General features: G+C 58.9%; 3 protein-coding genes and 1 long non-coding RNA gene across 4 annotated transcripts; 3 read left to right on the top strand and 1 right to left on the bottom strand.

Moving 5' to 3' along the window:
* The first annotated feature begins 773 nt into the window (after nucleotides 1-773).
* On the top strand, nucleotides 774-1,975 carry TCAP (titin-cap). Its single transcript, XM_024573268.3, has 2 exons — nucleotides 774-932; nucleotides 1,132-1,975. The coding sequence occupies exons 1-2, from the start codon at nucleotides 823-825 to the stop codon at nucleotides 1,523-1,525; spliced, it is 504 nt and encodes a 167-aa protein (XP_024429036.1). The 5' UTR covers nucleotides 774-822; the 3' UTR covers nucleotides 1,526-1,975.
* Nucleotides 1,976-3,870: 1,895 nt separating this feature from the next.
* PNMT (phenylethanolamine N-methyltransferase) lies at nucleotides 3,871-5,852 on the top strand. The gene is made up of 3 exons (XM_024573290.3): nucleotides 3,871-4,391; nucleotides 4,996-5,203; nucleotides 5,337-5,852. The coding sequence occupies exons 1-3, from the start codon at nucleotides 4,043-4,045 to the stop codon at nucleotides 5,776-5,778; spliced, it is 999 nt and encodes a 332-aa protein (XP_024429058.2). The 5' UTR covers nucleotides 3,871-4,042; the 3' UTR covers nucleotides 5,779-5,852.
* A 561-nt stretch (nucleotides 5,853-6,413) lies between these two features.
* PGAP3 (post-GPI attachment to proteins phospholipase 3) lies at nucleotides 6,414-20,524 on the bottom strand. The gene is given in 9 exon segments (XM_024573214.4): nucleotides 6,414-8,034; nucleotides 8,212-8,416; nucleotides 8,716-8,852; nucleotides 9,126-9,187; nucleotides 10,274-10,336; nucleotides 17,982-18,038; nucleotides 18,040-18,135; nucleotides 18,944-19,041; nucleotides 20,259-20,524. Coding segments are annotated over 9 exon segments (963 nt in total). The 5' UTR covers nucleotides 20,440-20,524; the 3' UTR covers nucleotides 6,414-7,970.
* On the top strand, nucleotides 12,966-18,046 carry LOC139440292 (uncharacterized). The gene is made up of 3 exons (XR_011650412.1): nucleotides 12,966-13,016; nucleotides 13,519-13,715; nucleotides 17,236-18,046. It is a non-coding gene; the product is annotated as an uncharacterized lncRNA (long non-coding RNA).
* Nucleotides 20,525-20,955: the final 431 nt, after the last annotated feature.

Below are 20,955 nucleotides of genomic sequence, written 5' to 3' on the forward strand. Positions count from 1 at the left end.
CCCCACGGTCACACCTATTTATGGTCGGCTTGGGCCACGGCCAGATCTGCTGATTGTCACTCATCAGAGCCCCCGGGTTGCCACCTCACCCCACTTCTCCCCACTTGGGGTGTCAGGAGCAGAGATGGAGGCCACTCCCACACCTACTGGCTGGACTTGGGAGACCACTTCTCTGACCACTGGCCCCGGGGAAGGAAAACCCCCAGCAAAGGTCCACACCAGGCTCCCAGGTGTGGGGTGAAGTCCAGGACCCCTGCTGGAGTGGGGGTGGCCGTGGAGAGCCGGGCCTTACATGCAAACACCCGAGGATGTGGTTGTGCTGTCCCTTCCTGTAGAGGGGACAGTCCGGGGATGTGCCCTTGAACCCAGGCAGAGGAGAGCAGTGGGGCAGGGGGGGGACTGACCACCTGGTACAGAGCCCAGAGGGGCCTCAGATCCTGTACTTCCCTGCTCTGTTTACAGACAAGCCACTGTCTTCCCTGGGGGGAGGGGGGAGGACAGAGCAGGTGCCAAGGTGGCACGAGGCTGGGCATGTGCCTGGTCTCAGACAGTGTCTAAGGAGTGTGAGACCCTCGGAGCTGTTGCTCTGAAGACCCCTGCCCCCAGCAGAGGATCTCGATCTCTTCAGAAACTGACCACCTACTTGGGGCCAGCAGGAGTCCAGGTATCCCACCCCCACCCTGGGCCCAAAGTCCACCATCGGAGTCTTGGCTCTGCTTATAGCATCTGACACCAGAGGGGCTGAAAATAGCCCCTAGAGGAAGGGGGAGGGGGCTATTTAAAGGGCGAGGAAGGAGCAGAGCTGAGGGAGCGAGGCTGATCATGGCCACTTCAGAGCTGAGCTGCCGAGTGTCAGAGGAGAACTGTGAGCGCCGAGAGGCCTTCTGGGCTGAATGGAAGGATCTGACACTGTCCACGAGGGCTGAGGAGGGGTGAGTGCCGGCCAGCTGGGGGGTCGCTGCTCTCCTCCTCTACAGCACCCTCCCTGAGCCTTAGGAGGCCAGAGCACAAAGTTTCTGAGGGTGGGGGTGAGGTGGGGTCACCCCTCCTGCACCCAGGGGTACCCCTGCCCATTCTGACTGGAGGTCAGCGGCTCTCAGGGGCTCAGTGTCCGCTCCCCTGTCCCCCCAGTTGCTCCCTGCACGAGGAGGATGCCCAGCGGCATGAGACCTACCACCGGCAGGGGCAGTGCCAGGCGCTGGTGCAGCATTCCCCCTGGCTGGTGATGCGTATGGGCATCCTCGGCCAAGGGCTGCAGGAGTACCTGCTGCCTTACCAGCGGGTGCTGCCGCTGCCCATCTTCACCCCCACAAAGGTGGGCGCCGCCAAGGAAGAACGCGAGGATACCCCCATCCAGCTGCGGGAGCTGCTGGCGCTGGAGACAGCCCTGGGTGGCCAGTGTATGGAACGCCAGGACGTGGCAGAGATCACCAAGCAGCTGCCCCCTGTGGTGTCGGTCAGCAAGCCTGGCACCCTTCGTCGCTCTCTGTCCCGCTCCATGTCGCAGGAAGCACAGAGAGGCTGAGAAACACTGACTCGGGCCCCTCTGTGCCCACGCTGGGCTGGGCCCTTCCTGGCTAGGACCATGGAGGGGAGCTGCTGGCTGCGGATGCTTTGTAGTTTGCCCAGAGTTGGGGGCTAGCCAAAGAGGGAGCTGGAGGCCAGGGTGCCTGGCTCCCCTGAGTTCCCAAAGGAAGGGGAGCAAAGGCAGTGGGCACTGAGTATGGAGAGCTAGGGGCCGGCACAGCTGAACACCCCCAGCCGGAGGAGAAGGGTCAAAGGATGCTGGTGAGGGAGAGGTGCTTGAGAGGGGTGACCCAGCTTGGAGGAGGCCAAGGGAAGGTGTCAGGAGGTCCAGAACGCTCTGGGAAGAGGCTTGGAGGAGACTGGAGGGAAGGCAACGTGAAGAGGCAGAGGCAGGTGGAGCCCCCAGCACCCTGTTAGCGCTGCAATAAATGCTCAGTGGTGTTCCGGTTTTGTGTCTCTCCTCGTGGTTGGGGGGGCCTGCCCATTGGGGTCACCCCCTCCCCGTGCCCACTTCTGGGAACAGGCCCTGCGCCTGGGCTAAATATGGCAGAGCAAGTGGGTACACCCCATGTTCGGGGGGGAACAGACCTGTAAATGGGGCTGTCTGTCCAGTCCCCCTTTAGTAGTCCAACTCGGCTGTGCAGGCCTGCCCTCTGTGCCCAGTTCTCTGGCACTGGGCAGTGCCCAGGAGGCCAGCTGGCACCCAGGGTTTGTTTAAATGATCTCTTGGAGAATTTGGAAGGAGCTGGCACTAAGGCTGTCCTTGGCAGTGCCTCAGTGTGTGATAGGGTCTGTGACCCCAAGGCTGACCTGACTCTCAGTTCTAAATCCAGACAAAAGCAGTCCTTGGCTGGGGGCAGGTGCTATGCCCTTCCCTCTCCTGGGAGCCCAGGGTGGGTCGTCAGGGGTGGGGTGGAGGTTCCTGTGACCCCTGCAGCTGTTGTGGTGACTCATGTTCCAGCCTGGCCGCCTGGCCCAACGAGACACTTTTCCCTTAGAACAAGGTGGGTGGGTGGGTGGCGGGCGGAGGTGCGTGGGCCGGCCAGGGCCCATGTTGGCAGGGGAGCTGTAGCACAGGAGCCCCAAGCCAGGGAGCTGCATGGATGTTCGTGATGTTCTGAAAAAAACCGCCCGGAGGACTAGCGGACGTGGACCTGCCTGATGGCACACATTACCGGTGTGGGGGCGGGGTGGGGGGGAAGCACCCACAGATCACATCAGTGCGAGAGAGCGTGCACCTCCCCCAGTCCAATGCTCGGCTGTTACAAGGGGTCCCAGACAAAGGCAGCAGGGGTCCAGGGTGCACAGACCTACGCGTGCCCCGGCGCTACGTGACGTGTGTGCACAGTGCAGAAGGGAAAGGTCAAGGAGCAGTCACAGGACAAGCAGCAGCTCCCGAAAGGAGATAAGGAAGGAGTTACAGTCCATTCCCAAAACAACACACATTCCTTCTGGCCGGAGCAGCCAGCCTTTGTCACTGGGGTGGGGGCGGGAGAGCGTGTTCTGGCCCCCAGTAGCCTGTCCAGGGCGGAGGGGCACCAGCCTGACCCCGAGGGGTCCCACTCCAGGAAGACCAAAGAGATGGCCCTGCAACACTCACTTCTCATTGGGAGGATGAGAGGAGACAGAGGCATCTAGACGGCATCTGGAAGCCAAGCGGGACCTGCAGGCCTGGCCCGGCCTGTGCCCCCCGAGGGGGCTGGAGTGGGGGCAGAAACCCAAGACCCGTCAGACCCCAAGTCCCTTGGCGCCAGAAAACTGATGCAGCGCCCCCTCGGGCCCTGGCAGCCTGGAGAATGGCCCTGCGCTCTCCCGTCCTCACCTGGGTCCTGCGTCCCCGACGTGGCTGGGAGGTCCCCAGCCCTCCGCCCCCCAGATAAGCGCCTCAAAGCCCGCAGGGCCGGCAGGGAAGGTCCCGCTGTCCACCCCCTAAGTGCATTAGCCCCGCGCGCGTGTTCCCTATCGTCGCTGCCATCGGATGGGTGGGGCGAGATCCGCTCTGGGGCCTCAGGGCGACCGTGGCCAGAACGGGCTGTCCTTTCCGCAGTGGGGTGGGTGAGGAGCGCTGGGGGACGGAAGTAGGGTAGGAAAGTATGAAAAAAGATGCTCGGAGGAGGGGCGTCGGGGTGACCTTACTAAGGAAAGGGGTAGATGTTGGACAGGGTGTCCGGGAGAAGAGGAGCCTGACCCGGGGGCTGGACGCCCGGCAGGAGAGCGCTGGGGACAGACGGGCTGATTCGAACCCCGGCAAAGAGAAGGGATGGCAGGCCGGCGAAAGGGGTGCAAGGCTGTGGGAGCTGGGGAAGAACCACGGGGGCAGCTGGGGGCTGGCGGGGTCGGGGATCGAAGGGTTACGGGACGGGAGGCTGAGGTGCAGGACTTGGAACAGGCCACGAGAGGCAAAGGGCGGAGGGCAGCCGGAGCAAGTGTGAGCAGGGGCGGGGACAGATGTTCCAGCGGCGGCCACCGCCCACGCCCCGTGCGTCGGCAGCAGTGGGGACAGTAAAGGAGATGGATGGGGTGGGGGAAACGCAGCGCACGTGGCCCGGGGCAGCTCTGCGCGCAGTCACCGCCCACGCAGCGGACGAGTCGGGGCGGGGGTCCAGCCGCAGATAAAGGGGCTGTGAGGCCAGCGGGGCACAGGGTGGGCAGCGGCAGCATCATGAGCACAGGGGGCCCAAGTCACGCTGCAGCAGCAGCCCAGGACTCGCACCCGGGCCAGGCGGCGATCGCCTTGGCCTACCAACGATTCGAGCCCCGCGCCTACCTGCTCAACAACTACACGCCCCCACGGGGGGACCTGAGCAGCCCTGACGGCGTCGGGCCCTGGAAGCTGCGCTGTTTGGCGCAGACCTTCGCCACTGGTGAGTGCGGGGAAACTGAGGCACAGAGGACAAGAAGTCACCAGGGAGCTAAAGGGGTGCATGAGGAAGCCAGGTGGGGACCAAAGAGCAGGTGGTTAAGAGGTAAAACCAGAGGGCGAAGAGGAGCCATATCCCTCAGATGAGGGGTAAAGGAGAGACCCGGGGACGGGGCTGGGAGGGGAGGATGCTCAGAACTGAGGGGTGAGGCGGGCAGTGCACTAAAGGGCCTGGAATCAAGAGAGACGCAGAGAAAGAGACGGAGACTGGGGAGAGAAGAGAGACAGCTGGAAGAAACTGCCAGGCTCGGCAGGATTTCCCCACTGAATCCTCACTGGTAGGTAGCTGTGCCGAAGTGGAACCTGAGTCTCAGAGGGTTAAATTCCTTTCCCAAGGTGCTTGTAGATGTTGACACCTGGACTCAGACTCCAGCTGGTCCTACTCCAGAACCAGTGCTTTTCCAGATAGAGACACACAGAGGGAGAAGGAAGGCGGGGTCCAGGCAGGAGAGGGGGGGAAGAAACATGCAGGTAGGGGAGGAGTAATTGAGGCAGGGGGCCATTCAGACAGGCCTGGCACTGGGACCCTCTTCCTCTGCCCGGGCCAGGTGAGGTGTCTGGACGCACCCTCATCGACATCGGCTCAGGCCCCACCATATACCAGCTGCTCAGTGCCTGCGCCCACTTCGAGGACATCACCATGACAGACTTCCTGGAGGTGAACCGCCAGGAGCTGGGGCTCTGGCTGCGGAAAGAGCCTGGCTCCTTCGACTGGAGCGTGTACAGCCAACACGTCTGCCTCATTGAGGGCAAGGGGTAAGGGCTAGGGCTTGAGGGTCCAGCGGCGGGGGCCTCCCATGGTGTGGCTGATGGGGGTGGGGGCGACAGGGGACTGAGCTTGGGGCAGTCCTGAGCCCTGGCCCTGACGCCACCTTCTGTCCCTGCACAGTGAGCCCTGGCAGGAGAAGGAGAACCAGCTGCGAGCTAAGGTGAAGCGGGTCCTCCCCATCGACGTGCACCAGCCTCAGCCCCTGGGTGCTGGGAGCCTGGCGCCCCTGCCTGCCGATGCCCTGGTCTCTACCTTCTGTCTGGAGGCAGTGAGCCCTGACTTTGCCAGCTTCCAGCGGGCTCTGGACCACATCACCACACTGCTAAGGCCTGGGGGGCACCTCCTCCTCATCGGGGCCCTGGAGGAGTCGTGGTACCTGGCCGGAGAGGCCAGGCTGGTGGTGGTGCCCATGCAGGAGGGGGAGGTGCGGAAGGCCCTGGTGTGCAGCGGCTATGAGGTACGGGACCTGCGCACCTACACCATGCCCGCCCATCTACGAACAGGCGTGGATGATGTCAGCGGCATCTTCTTTGCCTGGGCCCAGAAGAAGGTCGGGGTGTGAGGCTCCAGTGCCCGCAACCCTCGGCCACCCAGATTCCCTATGACATGAGGTGGCCTCTAATAAAGAAATGTCGAAGCTGCTGGGTGTCTGTGCTGTCTGTGGCTCTCCTGGGAAGCAAGAGGGCCCAGAGCTCTCTCTGGTGTTGTGGGGGCGTGGAAGGCACCAACTCTATCCCCCCCTTTTTTTCTAGAAGCTTCCATGAAGGAAGGTTTCTGTATCAGTCCTCTCTCCCAAATTAAGGAAGCCTAGTTCAGAGAGACGTCACTCAGCACCTGGTGTGTGCCAGGCACTACTAGGCCACTGGTCCTCATACTCAGCAGCAGGTCCTGTTTCCCTGGTTTCAGGTGAAGCTTGGAAAGGTTCAGACCGGAGGGGACGAGGGCTGGTGAGGGAGGCTGAGGTGGAAATTGCAGGGGGCAGGGTTACAGTCCAGGCTCAAACTGAGCCCCTCGAAGAGAGAGAGGAAGAACAAGCACAGACTCCCTCACAAGCTGGACCGGAGCTCTGCCCAGCTCTGCTGGGGCTCTGTCCCTGGTCCTTGGCATCCCCCCTCCACACCTATGTAGAGACCCCACCAGTCTGCCCTCTCCAACGTCCCCCAGCCCACCCTACTCACACAAATAAGACACACAGGGTAGGTTATGCTGAATATTGGTTTATAAGCATGTCCTTTGCTACCCTCCAACCTTAAAATAGTTCTCAGGATCCAGACAGATTAACATGGGCCACCCCAGGCCCTGCAGTTGGAGTCCTAGCATAGTGTCCCTACTCTCAGCGAGGGACAAGGCGGCAGGGAAAGAGCAGGAATCCAGACCCCCTGTTCCGATCAGAGGCTGCCTTTGGATGGAAAGTTTCCGGACTCCACATTCCATCCTTGTGTAGCAGGAATGGACAGGACTGCCAGCAGTGAGCAGGGGTCACCTTTACCAGGGTGCAGGCGCAGCGTGGCCCCTGCCAGCTACAGCTGTTTCCCCTCCCCTTAGGCTCCCCGTCCCCTCCCCAGGGTCCACGCTGGGCACTGGGGTGGGGGAGGAGACAGGGAGGCTGGAGGGACCCAGAGGATCCCCATTTCCCTCCTCCCTCCGCCTCCCAAAGGGCTGGTTCTGGAAGGTGATCTTGAGTTGTGTGGGGGCCCTATGTGGTTTGAGAAAGGGGGGACAACAGATGAATACACAGACACACATGCAGCCCAGACACCCATGTCCCCAGCCAGATCTCGGGGGTATCCTGGCTTGCTGCCGGCCCGGGGCTTTGTGCAGAGTTGGCACTCAGTAGGTGGTTGCTGACAGTGACTCGATTCCCTCACCCTGCTCCGACCTCCCCTCTTGTGTGGCACACTCACCTGCACTTACACTCATCCCATTTACTCTATGGATATTCCCCTAACCCTCACTAACCGCCTGCCCCCACCACACACACTTTAACACCACTCACACCCTCTTCCCGCACTCCGCACCGCACCAGGCCAGGGCCCACACTCACCGTCCCACTCAGCACCCCACACGCCCCTGGCCTGTGCCCCCCACCACATCTCCTACACACTCGGTTTGGTCCACACCCCCTCACACACTTGTGTGCAGGCTCCCAACGAGAACAGCACCACGGGCCAGGGGGTCCTGTCCTGGGCTCTCTGGGGTCCTGGCCCCAAAGGGGGAGTGTGTGAGGCTCTAACAGCTTGGTCCGTTCAGATCCCATGGGAGGAATGAGATCTGCCTCGAAACGTGGACAACCAAAGAGCAAGAGTCTAGTGCCACCTAGTGGACCCTGGAGGAGGGCACGGGGGTAACAGAAGCGGACCCCGCTATACCCAGGAAGGCCTGGTACTTGGTCTCCCAGCTAGAGAGACGGCTCTGGCAACCATCCAGGCAGTGGGGGGTGTGAGGAGGTGACTGACAGAGAAGGGGGTGCTCCTCTCTGTGGAGCTGCCGCAGTTCCAGCCCACTTCAGTTTGGGAGCCAGAGGAGCTGCCCGTCCTCTAGCCCCAGATCCTCAGAGGCCAGGCCCGAACAGATGCAAGCAAGGCCTGTGAGGGCCACGTGGGGGTGAGCAAGGTGGTGGGCAAAATACATGGTTCTGGGCCCACACCTTTTATGTCTAAGTCCCAAAAGTCAATCATCTCAAGGACTGAGGAGAAGAGGAGCCGGCAGGGAGGGAGCAGAATCCCCTGTAGGGCAGACCCGCTCCCAGGGCCTTCAGTCCAGCTTGAATACGGCCTTTGACTCCTTCAGCAGGTACAAGCTGTCCTCTTCCAGGAAGCTGTGAGCAAAAAAGAAGCCCGCTGAAGCCTAGCTCTGAGGGCGCCCCCTGGGGGCGGAGTGGGGTGAGTGCAGGCAAGCGGGCAGGGGGCGGAACAGCCGCGAGCTCAGTTCCCCCTACAGATGGGGTGAGCAAGGGCCCAAGGAAGGTGAACCCTGGGCAGGGAGCAGCACCCACCTGAAAAAGAGCACGTGGACGGGGATGGTGCTGATGTGCCAGATGGCGTGGGCATCCAGGACCCAGAAGAGAGGCGGGAAGTCCAGCAGTTCGAGCAGGGACAGCCCCTGCAGCAGCAGGACCACCACCACGCACTTGCGCACGTGAGGCAGCCGCTGCTGGTTCCACAGGCACCAGGCCAGCCACCACACCAAGTTCACCAGGCCTGGGGTGGGCAGGGACGGGGCGAGCTCACTCCCTGGACCTCCGTCTCCGCCCCAACCCGCGCCCCCCCTTCACCCTGCCCGAGCCCCCTCTATCCTCAGGCGCTTTGACCCCCAGATCGCCTCAGACTTCCCCTCCAGCCTCCCCCCACCTCCTACCCCAAATCTTTCCCCTTGCCCACCCGAGGACCTCTCCAGAACCTCCTTCTCCAGGAACAGCACCCACAGCCCCCCACCTCCACCCCAAGCCAGCAGTTCTTCAGCTGTTCCAGCCCGCTGGGCGCCCCCAGTCCTGCCTCACCAATCGCCACATTGGCAGCCAGGTTGTAGCCATAGTCAAAGCGGACGAGGCCCAGGTAGGAGACGTGCGCGGTCAGCAGGAGCAGCAGGAGAGCCCGGAAGGCGCTGGCCACAGTCGGGCGCTGCAGCCCCACAGTCCTGCCACCACGCAGAGCTGCTCTGGTTGGGGTGGCCCGTCCCCAATAGCACCCTCACCCAAACATCAGTGCTTGGAAGCCACTGCCCTTCTCCCTCCCCAAAACAGGACAGCCGGGCAGGCCTCCAACCCCACCCCCTCCACCCCAGGCCTGGGGCCAAACGCTACAGCTCCTTGGAAAGAGCCAGGGCCCTGAGTTCTGCCGCAGGTGGCTGGGTAACCCCTTTCTGCCCTCAGGGTTGACTTTGCCCCTGTGGTAGCCAAGGCGGGCTCACCTGACGCAGCACAGGTAGATGGAGTGTAGGATGACGGTGGAGGCACAGAAGTAGTCCATTTTCTGAGGACAGGGAGAGTTGGAGGAGGGGCCGGCGAGAGGGCAGTAGGAGGTGGGTAAGCCTTCATGGGGGGCAGGACCCAGAGAAGACCCACCAGGGATGAAGACCCACCAGGGATGGGGACAAGGAAGACGGGGCACAGGCACAGCCGGAGTCCGAGGCCTATGGTCAGTGGGATCAGTGTCTCTTGCTTCTTCTGCCTATGGCTGTTTTGCTTCTGAATTTAACAGGCTGAACCTTGTATTCACATAACACAGTATTTTAAAAACTGTGCTAAAGGAGAGAAGCATTAGGGGTGACGGTGAGGACGCCTGCCAAGGGTCCTGAGCATCCGAACCTGCCCTTGAGCTCGGAGCGCAGCCGGAGTCCCACCGCTGTGGGCTCCAGTCCTGACTGCACCCCTGTAATGGCTGGGTGATCCTGAGCTAGTGATTTCACCTTTCCACGGCTCAGCTGCCTCATCGGTTAAGAAGAGCCAACAGCCCTGGCCAGGTAGCTCCCTTGGTTACAACACACCAAGGCTGCAGGTTCGATCCCCAGTCAGGGCATGTACAAAAACAACCAATGAATGTGTAAGTGGAACAACAAATAGGTGTTTCTCTCTCCCTCTCTCTCTCTCTCTAAAATCAATAAAAAAATAAAAATAAAAACGTATCTTAAAAAAAAAAAAAAAAAAGCCCTGGCTAGTGTGGCTCAGTTGGCCAGTGTGGCTCAGTTGGTTGGAGTCTGTTCTGTGGACCGAAAGGTCTCAGGTTCGATTCCTGGTCAGGGTACACACCCAGGGTGTGGGCTCTTTCCCCTGTCGGGGTGCCTATGAGAAGGCAACCAAGTAATGTTTCTCTCACATCTAAGTTTCAGTCTCTCTCTCCCTGCCGCCCGCACCACCCTTCCTCTCTTTAAAAGCAATGAAAAATGTCCTTGGATGAGGATTAAAAAGAGAATAAGAGCCAATACCATCACCGACTCACAAGGGTCAGGTGAGGCTCCAGCGCACTAACAGGGTTACAATGCCCAGAACAGAGCAGGTGCTCCCAGAGACCTAAGCGCAGGCTCTGCCCCTCCCCTCTGGGAGCAGGAGGGGCGCTCACCTCTGTGAGGTCCGTGTCCCTGGTGTGGAAGACGGTGGACCAGAACCAAGCATTGAGGGAGACCTGAGGAGGAAGGTGGCTGGTGAGTGAGGCACCCCAAGGTGAGAAAGACCCCCCCAGAGGCCTCACACGTCTCACTTTTGGGAAAGGGCAGAGAAATGTGCTTCCCCTTCCTCCTGGAGCCCACTAAACAAACCTGTGCTCCACCACCCCCACCTGGCCCAGCTCCCTCAGGCCCAGCTTCTCACCACCCACCCCCAAGGGGGTGGGGGTCTTGAAGCCTCCACAGGTTTCTGGCCTGGGAACCAGTTCTGGCAAAGTCAAGCTCTCCCAGGTTACTCAACCCTAAGACAACAGCCCCTGGGGGGGCCTCGCCTCCTTCCCCAACTGGCAGGTGAGGACAGCTCCACCCGGCCAGGGGAGCCAGTGACCTCAGCCTCTGGGGGCGGGAATGAAGTGGGTGGGGTGGAGGGGCTCGAGCCAGCTTGGGGTGTGTCTAGAGCAAGCAAGAGAGGGAGATCAAGCAGATCCCACTGGGGCCAAGTCTCAGAGGAGGAGGTGGCTTGCCAACTGAACCCAGCTTCCTCCTGGCTGGGCCGGCCCAACCCGCTGGACCAGTGGCTGCTGTGCTGAGCACAAAGGAGCAGGGCTGGAGGGGGCTGTGGTGGGCAAGGACCCAGGGGAGTAGCTGCTGCCTTCTCCCTGGAAACTAACTGCAAGGAGAGAGCACACCCTGTCTTATAAATGAGCCCTAGGTCTTGTGGGAGTTGGTGTTGGCACTTTTTTTAGGGACTGCCATAACCACACAGAGGCCCAAATTACTGAAAGGGTGGGCTGGGACGGAGATACTTCCAGGGGCTGGGAGGAAGGGCTCGGAAGCCAGAGACAACCAGTTAAAGGAAGAGAGTCAGCCTGAATGCCCTGGAGGTAGGGAGGGATGCGCTAGGCTGGGACTACGGAGCCGGAGCTGGGGAAGGCTAGGAGCGGCTCACTGGCGTCCAGTACACCAGGAAAGATAGCCGGGCAGGGGACCGAGGGTGCAGGATAAGAAGCCACACTCCACCGGGTGCTGTAGCAGGAAGCTCAGCCAGTAGGATGCGCTCCCTCACGCAGGCCCGAGGCAGCTCCTGAGAACCGGCAGGGCTCTCCTCGCAAAGCCAGTTGGCCCTGGAAGTCTCTGGAGCCCCCCTCGTACCAGCCTGTCTGGCCTGGGTCCTGGGCTGTCTTGCTGTCTCTGAGCTTCCCCCTGGGACAAACCAGGGGCTGGCCTAAGTGCTCCTTCATCTCTTTCCAGCCCTGATGGCAGGTGGTTATTCTGGGTCAGCCAGTTTCCTCCCTCGAGGGTGGCCACCCCGTTCCCTCCCTCGTGCGGCCCTTTCCCCAGAGTTGGGAATGGAGGCATGGTCTGGAGGCCAAAACACGGGACAGAACTGGGCGGCTCCTTGGATGTCACTCCCAGAGTCAGCATGGGGAGAGGTGAATCCAGTCAGCTGGAGACCCAGGTGAGCCTGTGGGCCAGGTCTCCTAGGCAGGCCAGGGACAGGGACGTCCTCGTGGACAATGGCCCTGAAGTCAGCGTGAGTGTGAGGGGGGTGGAGGGGTGGGCAGAAGGGGCTGGATGCCAGCCAGGCCTCCTTGTCATCTGACAGGAAGGGGGAGGTGACATAAAGACTGAGCTAAGTGGCACTGGAGCCCTGAAAGCAGGGTGGTTGTAGCAGAGGGCTGGGGCTCAGCTGTAGGGCACAGGGGCGGGGGCTGCTTGGTCCCCAGTTCGACAGCCTCTGCACCCCCCAAAAGTCCCCTCTCCACTGGGCAGTATCTCATTATGGGGGGGGGGCGCTCCTCTTCTGACCCTCTTCTCAGGCTCGGGGGACAGGAGAATGTGGCCCTGGCTGGTGTGGCTCAGTGGATTGAGTGCCAGCCTGTGAACCACAAGGTCACTGGTTCGATTCCCAGTCAGGGCACATGCCTGGGTTGCGGGCCAGGTCCCACTTGGGGGCGTGTGAGAGGCAACTGATTGATGTAGCTCTCACACATCCATGTTTCTCTCCCTCTTTCCCTCTCCCTTCGCCTCTCTCTAAATAAATAAATAAAACCTTAAATTAAAAATAAAATAAAATAAAAGAACCTAGGCCCTAGGGCCTGACTGCCAGGGCTCAAAGCCCAGCTCTGCATTTGCTACGTGTCCTTGGGCAGTTATTTAGCCTTGCTGCGCCTCGGTTTTCTCATCTGTAAAATGCGAATAATCAGTGTTGCTAAGGATGTCAGGAGGAACACAGGTTCAGTGTACAGCCCGTGCCCAGACACGGTGAAACACTAGGTATTGTTTTTCCCCACCTTGCGGACCAGCATGGGACCCTCCCGCTTCTCCACAGACTGGAGAGGCCGAGTCTGCGCCCGCTCTCCCTAGAGGCCAAGGAAGCCAGTGGGGAGAAGAGGTGGTCTCCCCATAGCTGCCCAGGCCCATCCCATGGTCCTGGGCTGGGAACAGAATGTCCGGAGCCTTTACAAAGAGAGGGATCCTTGGTCCAAGTTCTGACTTAGCCCCTGAATAGCTGTTTGATCTTGAGCAAATAACAGTGTCTCTATACCTCAGCCACCTCACCTGCCTCACCTGCCTCACCTGCCTCACCTACAAAACAGGGTCAATAACGGAGCTCCCTGCTCCCTGCCGACACCCTGCCGGTGGAATCTGCTGGTGGAATCTGCCGGTGGAATCTGCCGTGGGCCCCCCGCCACACAGGTAAGTACTCCTGTTCTGTTGAAGCTGCCCCTGGGTCCCTTATCCAAAACCCACGACTCGCTCCCCCCGCAGAGGGGAGCCAGGGATGCTACTCACTCCGTTCCCCCATTTGTTAGGCAATAGCCACTTAAGAGAATTGTTTCTATGTACCGTATATTTTGTACTTGTTTACACCTCTAAGTGTTATAACTGATATTTTGAAAAACAAATGAAGAGGAAACGCCCTGTTAAATAAAACCTAACCGGCACCGAGAAAAGCAAATAGTAGTCGCTGTCAAAAGCGTTGTGAGGATGGTGCCTGCGAAAGGCCCGGCAGGAAGAAGCCACTGAGTAAAAGCTTGCGGCTGTGGCCGCCCGGTATGCAGTAGGTGCCACATACATGTCAGTTTCCTTCACCACGTCCAACAGGCCGACCCCAAACCACTTCACTGTGTCCCACCTCCCCTCCTCAAGGGGCCCATGTACCAGGTGAAACATGGGTCCCCTTGGTCCCCGAGCACAGACACCGCGGCTGCAGGGAGAGCCCCATCCCAGCGGGACGCCCTGAAGAGGGGCCAGTTCCCTTCACTCCGTTTGTCATCGAGGCCCAAGCGAAGTGGACGGAGGGACGTGGAAGGAAGGGAAAGCCCCTGAGATGCAAATGGACGGCTGCTCCTGGGCTCCTCAGCCAAGCTGGTGCAGAACGGGGAGGCAGATGGGGTAAGTGGCCAATCAGACAGACCAGGAGGACCACGGGCTTGCCCAGCAGGCGCCAAGAACTTCTTGTAAACACTGAAGATGGTGGGGGGGGGCACAGGCAGGGTGCCAGTGAGGGTGGAAATGCAGGGGGACAGGGAAGGCGGGGTGGAGGGAGAGCAGGAGGCTGTTTCAGTGTGTTGGAAAATAAGAAAATTGAGACAAAAATATCACAGCCGTGAAACTCGTTGGATGCCAAGTGAGCCCGATCTGTCAGGAATCCGACCCCTGTGCTAAGCCCCAGTGCTCGGGGCTGTCACTGACACCGTGGCGGTGGGGACAAGTGGGTCTTTAAATAGCTCAGTGTCTCAGAAGTGGGGGAGGCAGAATGTTAAATATGACGCCTGCTGCCATCCTGGGCACCCCCAGAGGCCATGGTGTCTCACCCTCTGCCTCACGCAGGGCAAGCCTGCCCGGGTTCGCTGCTGAGAGGGATGGGGGAAGAGGCGGATGCAGATGGGAGGAGGTGGACTTTTCATACCATCCAAAAGGAGTCTCGGGTTCCCTGCCTTTGCCTATTTCACTGGCTCTTGTCTGAATACTGGGAGGTCCTTCCTGAAGTCTAACCATCATCCTGCTGCAGCCTCAAATGATCTCTTCTTGAAGTCTCCTCAGCAGAGGTAGAGCACAGTCAGCCCCCACCCCCACACATCACCCCGCTGAGACAGTGGGGGCTTTCCTGGCACCCTCAGGCTCTCACCTCTCCCCTGAGGGTCTTTCCTCACTGGATGAAGGGGCAGGGAACTGGTGCAGTCTCCTAGCTTTGGCAGAGAGTGGGGGCCCCCAGTTCCATGGTGCACAGAGCTTGGCAGGGTCTCCTAAAGCCTGGCCTTGGCCCAGCCCGAGCTCAGGCCTAAAGGTCAAAGCTCCATCAGTCCTGCTGGGGGTAGGGTCTCTTCACTTCCCAAAGGGAAAGACAGAGACAACCCCTCCACCCCAGACCTAAACTAGAGCAGGTGAGAGGCCTCCCTACCCCACCCCAACAGAAACCAGGAGCCCTGCCACCCTAGAAGATGCAGCCCGGGACAAAGTCCACTGCCACACCCTCCATACAGGTGGGATCCCTCCCTCCTGCAGACACACAGGACGAAAGGTCAAGTGTAAAATCCAAACATGATCCTCAAAGGGTACTCTGTCCCTCAGGGGCCCAGTAGTGGCAAGAGGGGGTTCCATGTCCCAGAATATCACACCCTGTAGGGGGCCCTAAAGACACGGGCCCTAGGCATCTGCCTCTCCTAACCAAACAGCTCCCACTCTATCCCTGAGGTTCCTCAGTTGCCTCTGGGAAGTGCGACACCCCACCAAGAAGGATGACAGTGTGATGAAAGATCCCAGAGTCAGGGTGAGGAAGACAGGAGCCGTGAAGTGACTGCAGCTGCTGGCACGTGGCAGGAAGACAAAGGCTGGGGCCCTCGGAGGCCCCTCAGACCTTGGGTCTGTCCCAGGAGGCTCTGAGCCGCGTTCAGGCCAGGCTGTCCTGTGCTCTTGGTTAGGAGCGAGGGCCAGGGGTGGTGCATGCGTTGGGCCTGGACAAGGAGTGTCCCTGGAGGAGCCCCAAGGGAAAGGGGACCTCCGTACCCTCCTCAGTTTCCCTGCCCATCCTGCTTTCTTAGCCAGAACCTTAATCCTTTTTCTGTGAGAGGCCTCAACAGGAAGTGGTGGCTCTAGCCCACTCAGGCCTGAGACAGCCTCCTGTGTGCTGACACCAGGCCCTGCCTCCACAACAGTCCCTGTCCCCAAGCCTAGCACTCGGGCCCCTCTCTGCTCCTTCTTCCTGCTGCCTGCTCCCATTCACACGGCCACACAGTGGCTGGGCTGACCTTCCAAGGCTGCCCGTTGAGGTCCTACCCTCTCCAGCACCTGTACCTTTTTCCCCCCCGCAGTGCCCCCAGCTGGAACCTGACCTCCTCTCCCAACTTCCTCTCCCTCCTCTCCCTCCTCTTGGACCAGGTCCGCAAGCCTCTGCTCCTCTGTGGGCTTCCCTGACGGACTTCTCCACACGGTCTCCCCAGGTCAAGGCTCCCAGGCTCTCTACCCAAGCCCTCCTCGGCTCTGCCTGCGCTCTGCCTCCCAGTCTGGCTGGACCTGCGCCTCCCATTGGGCTCAGGTTCTGGGGCTGGGGCTTCAGCTCCCACAGTGCTGGCCCCTGTCTCCACCCACAGCAAATGCTCAACCAACATTTGTCCCAGTCCAGGGATACAGCCCGGGAGAGGGGCTTAGTGCTGGGGCCCCAGAGTCAGACAATGCTGGAAGGTAACCTGTCTCTACTATTCTCAAATTCGGTGACTGCTGACTTTAGCCAAAGATTTTCCTTACAGCGTTATTAGGATTAAGTGAGAAAATGTGGGTAAAAGTACGTAGGGCAATGTTCATCACGTGATTTTTGTTCCATAATTCCTAACAAGCATTATTAATCTTGGTTGAATGGACAGTTTGGGGGAGGATCAGCATTTCCCAGAGGCTTCACAGCCTTCTTCCTGCCCTCCTTCGGGGGCTCAGCCTGGGCTTCCCGGTACCCCCACACCATCGGTCTTCCTAACGTCCTCAGCCCTCATCCTCCTTGACTGTTCAACAGGATGCGGGAGAGAGGCCTTCTCTCTCCTTCCTGTCCTCGTCCCCGGACCCCCTAACCACACAACGTTCTAGTTTTCTGCCTGCCCTTCTCCATTGCTGGCTCCTCCCCTCTATTCAGCTGTTAGGTTTTGGGGTTCCTCAGGGCTCTGTCCTAGTCCCCTTCCCTTCTCGCTGCCTAAGTTCTCCCTGGTGATCCCATCCCCACTCACCGCTTCCATCACTATCTCGTGAGCAGAAACTCAGGAGGCACCCTTGACTCCTCTCCTCATCTAACCCACCGCTGACGCCTGTCAGCCCAGCCGGGGTAATGGGAGTGTAGCTCCCGGAGCCCTTCCCAAGACCCTGCCGCCCTTCTAGCCACTGTGCCCTATGCTAGAGCTGCCGGCTAGCTCCTGCGTCCTCTTCTGTCCCATCGATCTTTTCTCTGCACAGTAGCCAGAATGAGCTTCCCAAGCAACAAATTCATGAAACTCCTTCTCTCTGGCCCTCGTTGCTTCCTGACACTTTGCAAGTCAAGACCTGAAGTGCCCTAATGTACCCCCAGCCTCTCCATGGGCTGGCCCTGTCCACTGCCCACCTGCCCACCAGCCTCACAGCCCATTCCCTGGCTTCCTGCATGGCAGGCCTCCTGGCCGTCTAGGTCTCATATAACCTGAGCTTGCTCCTGCCTGTGCACATTCTGAGTCTCCTCGATAGATGACTCCTCCTATTCTCCCTGAATTCACCTAGTTAACATTCACTCCGCACTCTGACCTTCCCTTGCATGCCCCTCTTCCTCAGGGAAGCCTTCCCTGATTGCCCAGCACTGGTCTAGTCCCCTCTCCCACCTACAACACCTCTCTTCCACTGTGCTTTTACATTCAATTGTGTGATTAGTCCCATCTGTTTGTATATACTTTTGGATCTCCAGCACCCAACAAAGTACCTGGCACACAGCAGGTGCTCAGGACCTGAAAGAATGGCTGATTTGACATCAGGAAGGTGAGTGGGATTGTTTCCCTAAGACTCACAGAGGTAGCTTTGATCTAAAGATCTCCATAGCGACCTTTTCCTCTCACACCCTCCCCCGGTTGTCATGGTGCAGATCTGCACCGCAGCCCATGCCTCTCACTCGGCCCAGGATGCTGGCTCTTCCGACCAGCCACACTGTGAAGCCCGGACGCCACTCTGGTTGCTCAGAGGGAACATATTTCAGCTTCCGCCCGGACGGTCTAAGACCAGGCTGAGCTCCAGGTGGATGCTGTGGATGCTACTGCTTCCCGGCCTGGGCTGTGGTTGAGATTGCTTCATGTTCTCCAGAGGGGCCCGTGGAAAGACCTGTGGTTTCAGCAAGCTCCCTACCACCCGCCTCCCTTCTGTTTGTACATTCCCCCACCAGGGCTTTCAGTGACTTCCTCCTTGAGGGCAAGAACAGTATTTCTTTCCTCTCTCCCTCCCTCCCAAACAGCCTGGCCTAGGACTCCGCTAGGGAGGGAAGGTCCCATTCAGCACCTTCCTTTTTGTCTTCCCAGGCCCGACCGCCCTGCGACTGCCACTTTAGCCCCGGGAAACAGAGGGGCAGCTCGTGGGCGGAAGCCCTGTAGGGTGAGAGTGGCGGTCTAAGAGTTCCTCTGTCCTAGATGACGGGTCGAGCAGGCATCCTGCCAGGTTACCTACCCAGGCAAAGGCCATGCAGGTGGGGTACATGGGAGAGGAGGCTGGCACGAAGGCGCGGGTAGCGACAGAGCATCACCAGACTGGCCAGGCCATTGAGGAAAGAGGCCGCAGCAGAAGCTGGCTCTTGGAAGAACAGGAACCGGGAGAAGGGCCACTGGAAAAGGAACACATTGTGGGGGGCTGAGGGGTAAGCACCCCCCAGCTGGCCCAACCTATTTTTTCTTGACCTGCTGCATCAGTAGGTCCTCAGCACGTTCCTCAGCTCTGGACCTGGCCAAAGCCTCAAGCTCAGTCCCTCTTTGAGTCAGTCAGCTCCCGTCCAGGCCCTGGCTGAGGGTCATCCCTCTATCCTGGCCAGCGCTCAGCTCTGTAAGCCTGGGCTCTGGGAAGGCCAGGGGGGCCAGGGTAGATGGCTCAGAATGGCCTGGTGGAAACAGCATAGAGCTGCCATCTAGAAGACAGAGGCTGTATTTCTTCTCTACCACTGACCACAGACAGCCCTCTGAGCCTCAGCGTACTCTGTGATACATACACTGTGGAGAATAATTCTTGCCAACAACAGGCTGGAACAAGATCATTATTGGATCAAAAGGCACCAGCAAACTGTGTTTCGCCAGGCAATCTGAAGGGTATTACTGTTTTAACCGAGACTCCTACTGAAGCAGCACCTTCCCTAATGCTGAGGAGAGCGGGGAATTTCTCCTTGTGGCAAGGTGGGCATCCAACACCCCTGAGAAGCCCAGCGCCACTCTCGAGGAGACCCTAGATCCTGCTCCAAATCCAGAGGCAGGACGCATTGGTCCCATCCAATTCCCATAAGAAAACGAGCAGATTTTGAGAAGAACGGGCACCTGCCCCAAATACAGCCACATTACTCCACACTTCAGATTGTGGGTCCAGCTGGGAGGTATCTTACTCCCACCACGCCAGCACCACCCACCTCCCCTGACCCCCCAACTCACCTTGCCATGGAACTGAGGCACTTCATGACCTTCCTGGAGGTAGATGCCAACGGTGACCCACATGCACTCATACTTACAGTCATCCTGACAGGTCCAGCCTAAAACAGATAAAGCGGCCCAGTGACCTACCCAGGAGGGAGGCACAGAGAGAGCTTGAATGGGGCCCAGTCTTGAGTGCAGACCAAGAGGGCCTGCAGGTTGGAGAGAACCAGAAGAAATCTCGAAATTCTAGCTTCCCACTTGGATGGGTAAAAGATGGTGGGACAGAGACACGTGAGAAATGGGGGGGGTGTTCTAGGGGGTGGGGGTGTACAGTGAGCGAGTCTGAGATGTTTCTTCTCCTTTCACCCAAGATGAGGATCTTGGCATCTGATGGCCTCATTTATGGACACCTGGGTTTATATTTGTCCTTCCTGACACAGGATTTGTCCTCCCTCACCAAGGAGGGACACTTGCTGCCTTACCCGCCCCCCTCCTATAAAAATAAAGCCTACATTCTTCAGTCTGACTTTTAAGGCCCCAAATCGTCTTTCCAACTTTATTTCCCAATGCTCCTTTTCACGCACCCTGCTCCCTGGGTACACCAAGCCTCTGGATCGGCCCGCAACTGCCCAGGGCCTCCACTCTCTGTTCCCTCTGTCTAGATGGGAAAGGGATAGTTTGGCTTGTAGTCATACAGGCCAGAACTGGAAACTCTATATTACCACTTTCTGGCTCTGTGATTTTGGGCAGGCCGAGTTCCCCATCTCTAAAATCGAAATCTACCTCAAAGTGTTGTTAGAAATGACTGTTTTGATACCCGTCACACAGAAGGTAACTACTAGGACACAGATCCAAATTCAATGTATCTATCTGGAAGCCCTTCTTCTCAAAATGTTCTAAGATGATTGCTGTCCCCAAACTCACAATGCTATAAACAATTTCTTCCTCCCCTACATGCTCCCGTGGCTTCATCTGCGGATTCTTTAGGGCTCGAATCATCCTCTACCTTGCACTTGAGATGGTTCGTGCCCCCATGGGGACTGTGAGCCCCGAAGGGCAAGACCTTGGAACCCTGGCCTGACTTCAGTGTCATTCCATGAAACTGTACCCGGAAATATTAAATGAATAGCCGTTCGAATGAATAAAAAGTAAATGAAAGTTTCTGGTAAAATAAAACTGGCTGATGACCTCTCATTTCCCTGAGGCTCCACTCACACTCACAGCGGATGCTGGGTAGGAAACTAAGTAAGGTTCAGAGATTGCAGAGGGGTATTCGAGGGGCGAGAGGGGCGGGGCCAAGATCAAGGGGCGTGGTTTACGGGGCGGGACTTACCTGCTAAGCTCATGTAGATTGGCTGGCGGGACCGGAAGTGCTTCAGTGCGTCCCCTGAGCAGTTCCGCGTGTCGCATCGGAGCACGCAGTCGCGGTAGACCGGCTCGCGGTCGCCCTGGGAGCCGCAGGCCAGCGCGGCCGCCCCGGCTAGAAGCACGAGCCGCGCTGTTCGCCCTGCCATCCTTCCTCTTGACCCTCCGCCGGCGGAGAAGCTCAGGAGTCTTCACATCCGGAGTAACCGGAAGTACCTTGGTTTTCTGCCTTCTCCGCTGACGTCTACTTAGTTTAAATAAAAAGTACCCGGATTTTCCTGGGCGTCTGCCCCGCCCCTTGTTTTACTGTCATCCCCTTATATAGAGGCGACAGGGTTAAGGGAGGGAGGACGCCAGGTGGATTAAGGCGCAAAGTAAATTGGTCTGTTATAAACACCCGTCTTGTTTCTTCCCCAGGGTCTCTGTTTGAGGTAGGGCTATTTTTCTGTCACTGGCCCTGTTGCATACACCTGGAACTGCCCTCTTCTCCTCCTCTGGCACCACCACCGTGGTTAAAGACATCATCTGTCGCCGAGGCAGCCACAGCAGCCTCCTAACGAGTCTCCCTGCCTTTTCTTTCGCTCCTTCCAGTCCGCGCTCCATTTCCCAAAATTCAAATTTGACCATGTCACTTTCTTTCTTAAAATTCTTTACTGGGTCCCAAT

This window comes from Desmodus rotundus, chromosome 9 (genome assembly GCF_022682495.2).
Source record: "Desmodus rotundus isolate HL8 chromosome 9, HLdesRot8A.1, whole genome shotgun sequence".
In the NCBI taxonomy this organism is placed as follows: Eukaryota; Metazoa; Chordata; class Mammalia; order Chiroptera; family Phyllostomidae; genus Desmodus; species Desmodus rotundus.